The sequence below is a fragment of the Muntiacus reevesi genome, chromosome 7, assembly GCF_963930625.1.
Source record: "Muntiacus reevesi chromosome 7, mMunRee1.1, whole genome shotgun sequence".
Taxonomy (NCBI): domain Eukaryota; kingdom Metazoa; phylum Chordata; class Mammalia; order Artiodactyla; family Cervidae; genus Muntiacus; species Muntiacus reevesi.
Window position 1 is genome coordinate 64,803,153 of NC_089255.1, and position 12,783 is coordinate 64,815,935.

The following is a 12,783-nucleotide window of genomic DNA, read 5'->3' on the forward strand; positions in this document are numbered from 1 at the left end:
GAATACCTGATAGTCTACACCCTGCACAGGCTCTTCTCATCCATCAGTTCTGTAACTATTTTATTGAATATTTTATTTTTGGCCACACCGCGGTGTGGCTTACAGGATCCTAGGTCCCTGACCAGGGATGGAAACTGGGCCCTCCTCATTGAAAGCTCAAGAGTCCCAACAACAGGGAATTCCCTCTCAATGTGACTTTTATCTGATTTTACAGATAGGGCTCAGAGCAGGTAAGTGACTTGCCCAGAGCCACACAGCCAGCCCATAGATGCCAGAGAAATGCCAAAGATGTTAAGCACGGGTGTTTATATTAAAAGCATACACATGGTACAAAACTCAAATCTTATAAAGGAGTTCACAGTAAAAACCAATCTCCCCACCACCACTGTCCCTCCAGGTCACCACCACAGGGACAACCTTACTTTCTAGTTTCTTGCAACTTGTCCACAAATATTCTATGCATCTAAAAAGAATTATTTTTAAAAAACACAAAAGGTAGCATGCTATACAGGGCTTCCCTGATAGCTCAGCTGGTAAAGAATCTGCCTGCAATGCAGGAGACCCTGATTCATTTCCTGGGTTGGGAAGATCCCCTGGAGAAGGGTTAGGCTACCCACTCCAGTATTCATGGGCTTCCCTGGTGGTTCAGATGATAAAGAATACACCTGCAATGTGGGAGACCTGGGTTCGATCCCTGGGTTGTGAAGATCCCCTGCAGGAAGGCATGGCAAACCCACTCCAGCATTCTTGCCTGGAGGGTCCCCACGGACAGAAGGACCTGGTGGGTAAAGCAGCTAAGCTCAGCACAGCATGCTATACACTCTGCTCAACCTTGTCTTTTTCACTCAACAATGTCACTGAAGGCCATTCTCTAGCAGCAAATGCATAGAGCTGCCTTCTTCTTTTCGAAAGTCCATTTTATGCAGTAACCACATGTCATTTAACTTGCCCAAGGTGGGGATTTCCCGCCAGTCTCCTGCTAGCACAAATCCACCACAATGAACCTTCTTGCACGTACGTCCCTTTTTCACAAGAGGAATTGCTGGGTCAAAGGATATGTATATCAGTGATTTCGAGAGCTGTCACCGAGCTCTCCTCCAGTATGGCTGTACCACCTGACCCAGGCCCCACCACTGGCAGAAAATGGAATCCAGGATCTCCTGACTCCACAACCAAGGTTCCCACCCCTGCCCCACACCCCACTTCAACAAACCCTCAAAGTTACAACTCAGACCCACCAGACAGGCAGAGCCAGAGCCAGAGAGGGCCAGCAGGCTCTCATCAACCACCTCGGAAGCCCAGGGTTCCTGGACGAAGGGGGTCTTCCTGGCTCTAGGGGTAGAATGTCCATGCAGCCATGAAGCTGTAGCTCCTGAACACACAAGACCCTCTGGGGGGACACCTTGGTCTCCCCAAGCATCTAAAGGGGGGCAGAGAAGTGACCTCTATCCCTAGTCTTCAAGTCACCAGCGCCTCCCTTGGCCATTCTCCAAGGATCTGCACACACTCTGGCCCCTCCTAAGCGGAGGAGGCTCTGTTAGCTGGGAGCCTCTGAGACTTTGGCCCCACTGCACTGGCTGCCACGCGGATTCCACGCGGATGAGCCCGTCTTGCTGGGCGCCTCTGCCACCCGCAGCATTCACCTCTGAGGAGAGATGGCGAGAGAAGACCCTGGCGACTCGCTGCCCCCTCGTGCAGCCTCCTTCACCAGCAGAGTGCCCTCTCCTCTTTCCTTGTCCCCACTGGAATCCAGGAACATTTGGTGAGCCAAGGCCAAAGCAGTCTTACTCCTGAGGGACTGGAGGTGTGAGCAAGGACACTTTGCATCAGCTCAGAAGATAGTCAGCCAGGGAGACCCACACCACCCTCTGTAGAGAGTTCCAGGAAGGGGGTGGGGGGACGCGAAGCAAGAGTCTGATTTGCCCACCAGCCCTGGGGGCTGTGGGGGTCAGGGAAGCCCAGCTGCCTCCCACTCAGCCCCTGGAAGAAGCCGTGACCGGAGACCTGGGCAAGGAGGTGGGGCCTGGAAAGCTGCCTGGTCGGCTCCAGGGTGGGTGTGAGCACTGCCAGAAGGGGGAGCACTCTCCCAGCCCGCTCACCAGTCACAGCAGGTACTGTCATCACTTCCAGCAAACACCAGTGCCAGCTGATCGGGGCAGCGCTGCCATCCTTACAGCTCACACAAGGAAACTGCACAGCCCTTTAAATGGCAGAGTCACAAACGAAATCTCAGCTTTCTGACTGGACACTTGAAGCCTAGGGTAGTGTCAGGGAGCCTGCAGAGTGACATCAGACCAGAAGCCCCCAAGAGACTATTCTCTAGGGAACCCAACAGCGGCTGCCCTTTAGGTTAAGATGCAGAATTTGTCTGAAAAATGACTAGAAAGCTTCAACTACAAGATGACAAGATTCCTGAACCTAATAGTTCGGGATCCTTGAGCAAGGCAAGTTGTCAGCCTAACTTTGTGCTGTTTCCTCTTCTGAGTGTGGCGTTTTAAAAGTTGAGTTCCTGCCAGCTTTCTCAAAAAAAAAAAAAAAAAAAAAAAAATGCCAAGCTTCCTCCAACATGTCAGACCTGGCTCCTGTCACCAGAGGAAGTGATTTCCCAATTGGACTGGGGTCCTCACCCTTGACTCTCATTAGAAACACTCAGAGGCCTTCTCCTGAGGTGGAACCGGCCCTGGAGCGCCGGAACCTTCGGTCTGCACCCCTTGGTTGCCGGCCGGCACTTACGGCTGTACGCTTTCCCCGAGCCTGGAGACTTAGCGAACAGTTCCAATGGCTGGGAATAAAGGAAGAGGACGTGCTGCTTATACATTTAACATTGAAGCTGTTGGATTTAGCAGAGGTGAAAAGTTACCTGATGTCGTATTGAAACCACCCCCACTATTTCCTGATACAGACTACAAGCCAGTGCCACTAAAAACAGGAGAGAGTGAAGATTATGTGCTTGCCTTGAAACAAGAGTTAAGAGAAACTGTGAAAAGAATGCCTTATTTTGTAGAAACACCTGAAGAAAAACAAGATATTGAAAGATATAGTAAAAGATATATGAAGGTGTACAAAGAAGAGTGGATACCAGATTGGAGAAGACTCCCTAGAGAGTTGATGCCAAGGAAAAAATGCAGAAAAGCAGGCCCCAGATCCAAAAAGGCAACGGATACAGGCAAAGGCCCTTCACTCACAAATCCTGCGGATGTATTGAAAAAAATTGAGGAATTGGAAAAGAAAGGTGATGGTGAAAAATCAGATGAGGAAAATGAAGAGAAAGAAGGAGGCAAAGAGAAAAGTAAAGAAGGCGATGATGATGAGGAAGATGATGCTGCTGAACAAGAGGAATATGATGAAGAAGAACAGGAAGAGGAAAATGACTACATTAATTCCTACTTTGAAGATGGAGATGATTTTGGTGCAGACAGTGACGACAACATGGATGAAGCAACCTACTAGCTATGGAATTTCTCAAAAAATATTTTTATGATACAGCTTCTGAACATTTGTACAGACTTATTTTCTATTTTATTTCTGATAAGCAATGAGTAAGTACTTTATTTTTGTTACTGTTTTGTTGGAAAGATACTTGTTATTAAAATATTCAGAACCACAAAAAAAAAAAAAAAGAAAGAAACACTCAGAAACCATTGCTTATTTTTAGGCATAATAATGGTACTGTGAAAGTGAAGCCAAACTGTTAGTCGCTTCAGGTGTGTCCAACTCTTGGCAACACCATGGTCTGTAGCCCACCAGGTCCTCAATCCATGGGTTTTCCCAGGCAAGGATACCAGAGAGTGGGTAGCCACTCCCTTCTCCAAGGGACCTTCCTGACCCAAGGACTGAACCCAGGTCTCCTGCATTCCAGGCAGATTCTTTACCACTGAGCCACCAGCTCCTCAGAAAAAATAAAAGTTATCTCAGCCGTATGTACTAACCTTTCTGTAGATGAGATAATAGGATGTCTGAGACTTGATTCCAAATACCTTGGAGGAGTGTGAGTGAGGGTGGAGATGAAACAAGCTTGGCGTATCGGTAACTGTTGAAGCTGGACTCTGGGTACATAGGGATTCTTATGATATGATTCTGTCTACTTTCATACATGTCTAAAAGTCCCCATAATAAAAAGTGAAAACAGGAGGAGGAGGGGACTTGCAGAGAGCATGGTGAGACGCAGCTCCTCGGTTCTGGCCGGAGAACCCTCGGACTGGAGCTGGGAGGCTGAGTGCCCCTGGTGGCCCGTCTGTCTGTTGTCAGCTGCCACGCGGGCTACACGGGGTGTCAGAGCCAGGAGTGTGAGCCGCCTCGGGATCAGCCTTTGCCTGCTCGCCCCGCATCACTGTCAGGATCACAATAAGGAGAGTGGCAGAATCTACGCACAGAGCTGGTTTAATCTTGATTAAAATCTTTTTTGCGCACGATGTTCCCAATTTGTTTCTTTGTTCCTGGTATCTGGAGTCGCACAGCTTCTAATATGTGTCTTGGAGATGGAGTGAGTTTAAGTGACACCCCGTGGTGGTGGAAAGACTGATGCCAGCCAGCAGGAAACGTCAGCCCACCACCAGGCTGCTGCGCCTGGTCGGCCTCTGGGGGCCTCAGCCTGTGCCAACTTGGTGGGCCCCACGGAGAACTCTGGGCATGGCGGGCAGAGAGGTGCGGGCAGACCAGGCCTGGCCAGTATCACTCCTACTGTGGCCGACTCAGAACTCCACTGAAAGTTGGATCTGATGAAAGCTGACTCAAGCGTGTGCCTAGAGCAGGGTCATCACTCTGGGCTCCCCTGGGCCCCCGAGCCAACAGAAACCTTCCGGCTCCAAGCACCTCCCCAACTCTTCAGCCAAAGTTTCTATCTCCTTATCTGCTTTATTTATTGAGGGTTATAGGTATGACCTTTTTCACTTTTTAATTTCTGCTTCATATATATATATACACACAAAGTTTGAATGTATATATATTTTTTCTAAGTTTGAAAAGAACTGACTTTGATATATGGGGAAGACTGGAAAATGTGACCCACGTGTCTGTACAACCAAACAGGTGGGGACGTTGAATGGGATAACCTGGTTGGAAAATAGTTGGTGGTTTCTTACAAAGTTAAGCACACGTCTACCACGTATTTCTGCCATTCTACTCCTATGTATTTTCCCAGCAGAAGGAGCCAGTGATGAGGAAGATCTGAGTCTGATCACCCTGAAATCCTCAGAAGCCCCTATCATCCAACAGGAGCCATGAGCCATACCCCACTTCTGACCCAAGCAGAGGCAGGATGACTTTGACCCAGCCCTCATACAACCAGGTGGGGAGAGTACCTTCTCCCCACCTTCACGTGGACCACCACCAAGCTCAGAGGGTCAGACTTGTCAGGGTAGGGGAACTCCCCTGAGTGTTAACATCTTTCAAGGTGAGAAGGAGGACCATCACCTGACAAATCCTGCTCTGAAAGTAACCAGTTCCCAAGTTGTCGATTGTAAGCTAAGTAGCTTATAATAACAAGTATTTATAATAAACATAACAACAGGCATGAAAACCGACTTTTATTGAACCCTCACCAGGTTCCAAGAACTCTACAGATAGAATCTGATTCAGTAATTCCAACAACCTATAATGTATTATTCCTATTTTGTGAATGAGGAAATTGAATCTCAAAGAGGTTAAGCAACCAGCCCGAGTTCACACAGCTGATAAGTAGCAGAGCCAAGAGTTAGAGGACAACATCTGCTTTTTTAATTCTTGGGGTCCCATGTGAGAAGTCACTTCTCGGCTGCCTTCAAAGTAGTTGAAGAGATTAATGAAATTCTCAAGATCAGGTTTCCCATTTTGACCTTTTATTTCCTGAATTCACAGTCTTGGTTATTTTTCCATTAGCCCCTTCCAGAGGAAGATAAAACAATAGCCCTTTCCTCTTAGGCTCTTCACCATGTCCCTAGCAAGGCCATGATGGTGTAACTTGAGTATTTGTTGGAACCTTGTTTGGAGACCAGGAAGATCCTTAGACTGTGAGATCCTAGACCTAAGGAGATCCTTAGACTGTCTAAGAATCCTAGGCTGCCTCCGTCTGTGAAATCCAATATCCATGGTTGTCATCATTTGACATAATAAGCATTGAGTGCAAACTCCCTGAGCTAAGTGCTCTTTTTTTTTTAAGGTATTAACTCAGTTAATCTTCACCCAATTCCTTAAGATGGATACTATTATTGTTTCATTTTATAAATGGAAACTAAGGCCTGGAGAGCTTAAATAACCTGCCCCCAAAATCATGCAGCAAAGACAGCAGCTCTCAGGTGAAAGGAGCTCCCTTCTAGTTACACAGAGATCCTGGGGCAGGAAACGAGGTCTCAGTGCCTCTGAAGTGGAGAGGAAGCTGAGTCCCAGTGACATCTACTGTGGTCTGACTCTGTGATCTTCACTCTGCTGTGTAGACGGCCCCCATCAGGACTGGGGGTCCATGCCTGACTCCTCGAACATCCACTGCCATGTCTTGGAAAACACTCGTACCTTTGTCTACACACGTGTTATAAAAACACCCTCCCATGGGGGGCTGAGCACATGGTCAAATACCGACTGAAAAATTTTAAAAACCTGTGGAAAATATTTTATATTCAGAAGATCAAGTCGGATCTATAAGAAAGTCCCACGAAAAATACAAACAGTTTCACAGTGATTAGTAATAAATGCTGGCACAGCGCTAAGTTCGGCCAAATGCCATCCAGGAGGCAGTTCTCTCCACAGGGAGCTAACCATGGGTGCCACTCACCCTCTCAAACTCCTCTGTGCACTCAGCACCAAAAGACCCCCAGTCTCTTCCCCCCTACATTCCCCCGCACGATGCTCTGATACTCTTTGCCACTAACTCTTAGAGAACTGGGCGCAGTCCAGGATTAGCGCCTCAGGAGTGTTCAGAGCTCACCTATGCCAAACCTGCTTTTCCCATTGTGAAAAGTCTCCTGGCATTATGTCATCTTGCAGGGTCCTTTATGTCAGCCGACTACAGTTAGCTTTGGCCAAGTTATTGATACTTTAGACGCATAACCCAACGTGAAAGATGCAATTTGAATTCCTCTCAGTTTCCAGCGCCTCCGAAACGAGAGACATTCATGTTTAGTTCTCCTACCGGTTGCCTCTCCGAGCTTATTTATGACTATATTGGATTCCAAGGACAGGAAATTACACATGAAAACCTCCATCCTCCTTCCCATATTCTGGGTAATGATGCAGTTTCTCTCACACCTCGGCTGCTCTTCTGGGAGCACATGCCAGTTTGGGATGATGGAGGGGCCATTCTAGCCCAGCCATCACCAGAGCAGCTCACACCACCTGCTTGGGCTGGAGGGAAGCCAGTGGCCCCTCAGACTTCCCTCCCTCCCAGGCCTGTGCCAGAGCCATGGCTTTTCTCCTCATAAACTCAGTTATCGGAACCAGGGGCAAAACACCTCATGATTTTGTCATCCAGATTCATCCCTGGAATGAGCTGCACTAAAGTCATTTTTGTATCCTGAAAGGAGCACAGAGCATCTGCTTTTCCTCCAAGCCCAGCCACAACGCCCCAGGACTCCTGATTCTCCCCGCACGTTGCATGTTACATGTTCCAGATTATAGATCTGATTCAGAGCACATCTCATACCCACAATGTTGCTGTGGTTCAGTTGCTCAGTCGTGTCCCACTCTTTGTGACCCCATGGACTGCAGCACCCTAGGCTTCCCTGTCCTTCACCACCTCCAGGAGACTGCTCAAACTCATGTCCATTGAGTCAGTGATGCCATCCAACCATCTCATCCTCTGTCATCCCCTTCTCCTTCTGCCTTTAATTTGACCTCTCCTCTCACCTGGGCCTGCTGACCTGCATACCTAGAAATACTAGAACCCTGATATCTATACACAGCTATCCTAAACTACCTATTAAATACTTGACAGAGTAACCACCAACCTCAGATTCAAAATATCAATCCTGACTGCAAACACTCTAGCTACCCCATCATTAAAGGAACAGACACCTCAAAACACAATGAAAGGTTTTTGACATATGATTTTCTGCCTAAATGAGGAGAATAAGAAGGGGAAAGACTGGAAGTATAGAAAATCAATCTATTGGTTAGCCAGGCACCCTGCCTGCATCCCAAGACCACCCCAAGCCCCTTGCATCCCACATCATTCTCCATTCAGTTCTGCCCTCAGATTAGGAGACCCAAGATGATTGAAAACAGACACTTAGGAAGATTGGTTTTAGGCTCTGAAGGCTAATAGCAAATACTTTAAGTGCCCTCAGCTCCCTGGCAGCACGCCCCAATTTCATCTTGCTAAGTGATAACTAATGACACTTAAATTCCATCTTCTGGGAGCAAAGGAGCACAAGATTTCTCTGCCAGCCAATTAACCACAAGGAGAGTGTTTAACCTCGCAGAATCCGAGATATTAAAATTAACAAGCAGATGCTCATTTTTCACCTATAAAATTGACAAGTATATTTTAAATGGCAGTAAAAAAGCATCTATACACAGCTGGTTGGGAATATGTACTTTCAGGAACATAATTTAGGAATATCAATCAAAGTCTTTTAAAATGTGCTAAACCTTGACATAAAGAAGAAACCTCAAGGATGTTCATTATAGCAATGATTATAATGGCAAATACATATATAGGAATCAACTTAAAATTCATGTAACTGGTTAAATAAATCAGAATGTGTTTATATCATGAATGAATGATGATGATGTAAAGTAATTTGTTGACATCGAAAAGTGTTTATATACAATGTTAAATGGGAAAAGCAGGTACAAGATAGTATGATCCCATTGTTTAAAATTATATATATGTATATATATGTGTGTGTGTGTGTGTGTGTGTGTGTGTGTGTGTGTGTGTGTAAAGGAGAGCAAACCAGTCAATCCTAAAGGAAATCAATCCTGAATATTCATCGGAAGGACTAACGCTGAAGCTAAAGCTCCAATACTTTGGCACCTGATGCGAAGAGCTGACTCATTAGAAAAGACCTGGTGCTGGGAAAGATTGACGGCAGAAGGAGAAAGGAACTACAGAGGACAAGATGGTTGGATGGCATCACAGACTCTATGAACATGAGTTTGAGCAAGCTCCAGGAGATGGTGAAGGACAGGGAAGGCTGGTATGCTGCAGTCCATGGGGTCGCAAAGAGTTGGACACGACTGAGTGACTGAACAACAACTATATATATATACTCTTACGTGTGAGTATATATATGTATGTGTATATATATATATATACATATACATATTCTGATTCTGTGATAGATGTTTGAAAAGTTATTATTGGTTACCTAATGGGTTAACATTGGGTTATGGGGCTTCCCAGGTGGCGTTAGTGGTAAATAACTTGCCTGCCATTGCAGGAGACATGAGACATAGGTTCAATCCCTGGGTCGGGAAGATCTCCTAGAGGAGGGTATGGTAGCCCTTTCCAATATTCTTGCCTGAAGAGTCCTATGGACAGAGGACTCTAGCATCACAAAGAATAGGACATGATGAAGCGCACATGCATGGGTAATTTTTACATTTTTGTAGTACTTCTCTATTTTTTCAGCATTTTCCACCATGACTATGCAATAGCTTATAATCTGAATTTTGTAAAAGGTTTTCATTGTTATGTTGAAGATGATATTAGGTACATCACCATCTTTAGGACTCTTACTGTTTCCTCTTTAAAGGAAAGGAAGAAGCGTGGGTACCCTAGACCTGGCCAGGATATTCCAACAGAGATAATGACAGAAAAGGTTCTAGATGAGGTGGGACTGTCTCGAGAATGCAAGGCTGCTCCACCAGCATGCTGCTATCCACAGGTGACGGTAGTGACTTGAAGGCCCTGGGAAAATTGAGATAATCAGAAGCTGTTCTTGTCCTGTCTGGGGACACTGCCAGATGGGGCAGTGGCCGCCAGTCCCTACCCCTTGTCCTTATACCAGTCCAGGAAATTCAGTTGCAGTTGAAGATCTCAGAAATGGGCAAGTACATAGACAGGCAGATGTATGTGCTTAGCAAGTCACCGATCATCCAGAAGAAGGTCAGCAGAGCCGTGGAGACACTTAACTTGGAGCTAAATCACACTTTGGAAGTCTTCCCAGCATCAGGAACAACAGAAAGCATAAAGGAACCATCCAAGAAAAAGCACTTATTCAACCCGGCAGGTGTTCACTCTCCAAAGAAATAAAATGGGTGCTGTTTAAATACAATCAGAATTTTCTTCCCTAGGAATAATGGAAAAGGAGATAGAAATCAGGTACCTCTTGACTTAACTTATTAAGTAGCCATTTAGTAGTGAAAACAGTTGCAAAATCATTACATGAGAACTAACCAATGAAACCCAAGCACCATGGTACATTCCTATGAAACAAATCACAGTTCACAGCCACACCAGGTTTGCAAAGCACTACCAAATGGGATGTACTGGTGGTTAACAATTGAAAGTCAATATCTAAACTATTTGATAAAAGGCTGACCTGAAATTAGACCCGTTTCGTGAAGTGCTTCTTGGTGTGATATGTGAGGGTGGGATGGGGGTGTCAGAAACATCATCAGACCATTGACTAGCACAGGTAGTTCCCAAGGGCCATCTGGTTCTAGAGGAACACAGCTCTTCCCCAAGGAGATGGCTCCAAGCCTGCAGCTGGCCCCAAAGGTGGAAAGAATGCGTCCTTATGGAAAGTTCAATCGATTCCAAATCTGAAAGTCTTTGTCCCCTCTGGGCACAGCCAAGTCTCATATCACACAACAAATGCCAGAAGGAATTTGGCATTCCACGTGCCTCTGCTTGGTAAAGACAGGACAGGGTAGGCCAGATTATCAAGAGTGAGGGCAGGATGGAGCTCAGATCTGGCTGCATCTTCTGAGAGGCAGGCATCTCTCTCCAGGGGGCCTATGAACTGCACCTGCTTCTCAGCAACTAGAAGCCCTGTGAGGCCCAGGCTATCTGAATGAGTCTTCAAGAGGAACTGTGGAGTTCAAGAGGAATTGTGGAATGTTCATTGGAGGGACTGATGCTGAAGCTGAAGCTCCAATACTTTGACCCTCTGCTGTGAAGAACTGACTCATTGGAAAAGACCCTGATGCTGGGAAAAGATTGAAGGCAGGAGGAGAAGGGGATGACAGAGGATGAGATGGTTGGGTGGCTTCAAGGACTCAATGGACATAAGTTTGAGCAAGCTCCAGGAGTTGGTGATGGATAGGGAAGCCTGGCGTGCTGCAGTTCATGGGGTCACAAAGAGTCAGACACGACTGAGCGACTAAACTGACTGACTGACCCCATCCCAGAAGTCTCAATCAGAGCAGATGAAGGGAGTCCTCCCAGAGATCGGAGCTGGGGAGGGCCCAAGGGCTCCAGCTGCCCCAGGCCTCTGACCACATGACCCAGATGTTTCGGAGAGCTTCCTTGCCCCCAGGGGTCTCAGAAGAGCTGCACAGGGGTGAAGATACTCACCCTAAGTCCCTACCTGGTAAACTAAGGCAGACGTGGAGATTTGGATTCACTCTGAAGCTGTGCCCTCAAGCTCTCAACCTGGTGAGTCCTGAACCGGACACAGATGTTTTGACTGGAGAGTAGTGGAGAAAGGAAACCCCGGTCCGGCTCAGCTGCCCAAGCATCCCAAGGGCCAGGATCCCACTCCGGGCTCAAGGGCCCCGTTGCAGAAAGAGAAAAAACCCCCTAAAGAAGAAACTGCCCTGAGGGAGAAATCACCAGGAATGCTCCCATCATCCACGGAGAAGTATTCCCAGGCAGAGGGAAGCCGACAGCCACTGTGAAAACACTTGCGGGGGTCCAGGTGCCAGACACAGAGGTGGATTTGGCCAGGCTCCCTTGGCCCAGGTGGCACTAATGGTAAGGAACTCACCTGCCAGTTCAGGAGACACAAGAGACAGGGGTTCAACCCCTGGGTCAGGAAGATCCCCTGGAGAAGGGCATGCAACCCACTCTAGTTTTCTTGCCTGGAGAATCTGATGGACAGAGGGTTGCAAAGAATCGGACATGGCTGAAGCGACTTAGCCCGAAGCACACTCATGGTCCAGAGCAGAGGGGTGCTGAGGACAAGATGGTTGTCTCTGATATCCCCCCACCCTCTGCCTCAATCAGCCATGAGACTGGTATCTTGAACACTACACACACACACACGCACACCCCTAGCATCTAGGAAGGGAAATTCTATCCCTTGCTTATAACCAAGTTACCCTATTTTCTGACCTTAAAAAAGAACAGCAGGTTTCCTTTGAAGGTTTCAAACCTTATTAGCCACAGTGGGAAATGATGCTTTAATGGGGCTGTGACAGTCTGAGCCTCGGGTGTCTGTGTACGCAGCCATATTACTTAGCAACACCATAGCCGTTTAGGTTTAATTTCCTAGCTTGCCTGATAAGCAGGCTGCAAATGTAATTTGTGATGCCGCAAGCTGGGCAAACTCATGGGGCTCTTAGATGAGTCACCGGGTGATCCAGGCCGCCGTGCCGAGCTCTGCGGAAGAAGAGTGATGAACCCTGATCTGTGGGGCCGATAGCACCTGGGTGGACACTGCTTCCTCAGTGTCTGGGAGCTGTGTCGCCTCCCATCCTGCTTTGTGATCTGCTGCTGTCATTTATGAAGGGAAGCTTCACTCACCCGTCAGCTCCTATCAGAATTCCCTCCCAGCTTTCTGAACACTCAAAGCCCTGTAAGACCAGACAGCTAATAAAAATAACAATGATAGTAATAACAGTAATAATAGCAAGTGTTTTTTGCATATTTAATAGATACTATGCTACTGTTTCACATGAATTATCTCAGTCAATTTTCCTAAC

At 47.0% G+C, this 12,783-nt stretch overlaps 1 protein-coding gene across 1 annotated transcript; it reads left to right on the plus strand.

Annotated features, from left to right (window-relative positions):
- The first annotated feature begins 2,661 nt into the window (after nucleotides 1-2,661).
- On the plus strand, nucleotides 2,662-3,597 carry LOC136171993 (DNA-directed RNA polymerase III subunit RPC7). Its single transcript, XM_065941096.1, has one exon. It carries the CDS (start codon nucleotides 2,779-2,781, stop codon nucleotides 3,448-3,450), a length of 672 nt encoding a protein of 223 aa, XP_065797168.1. The 5' UTR covers nucleotides 2,662-2,778; the 3' UTR covers nucleotides 3,451-3,597.
- Nucleotides 3,598-12,783: the final 9,186 nt, after the last annotated feature.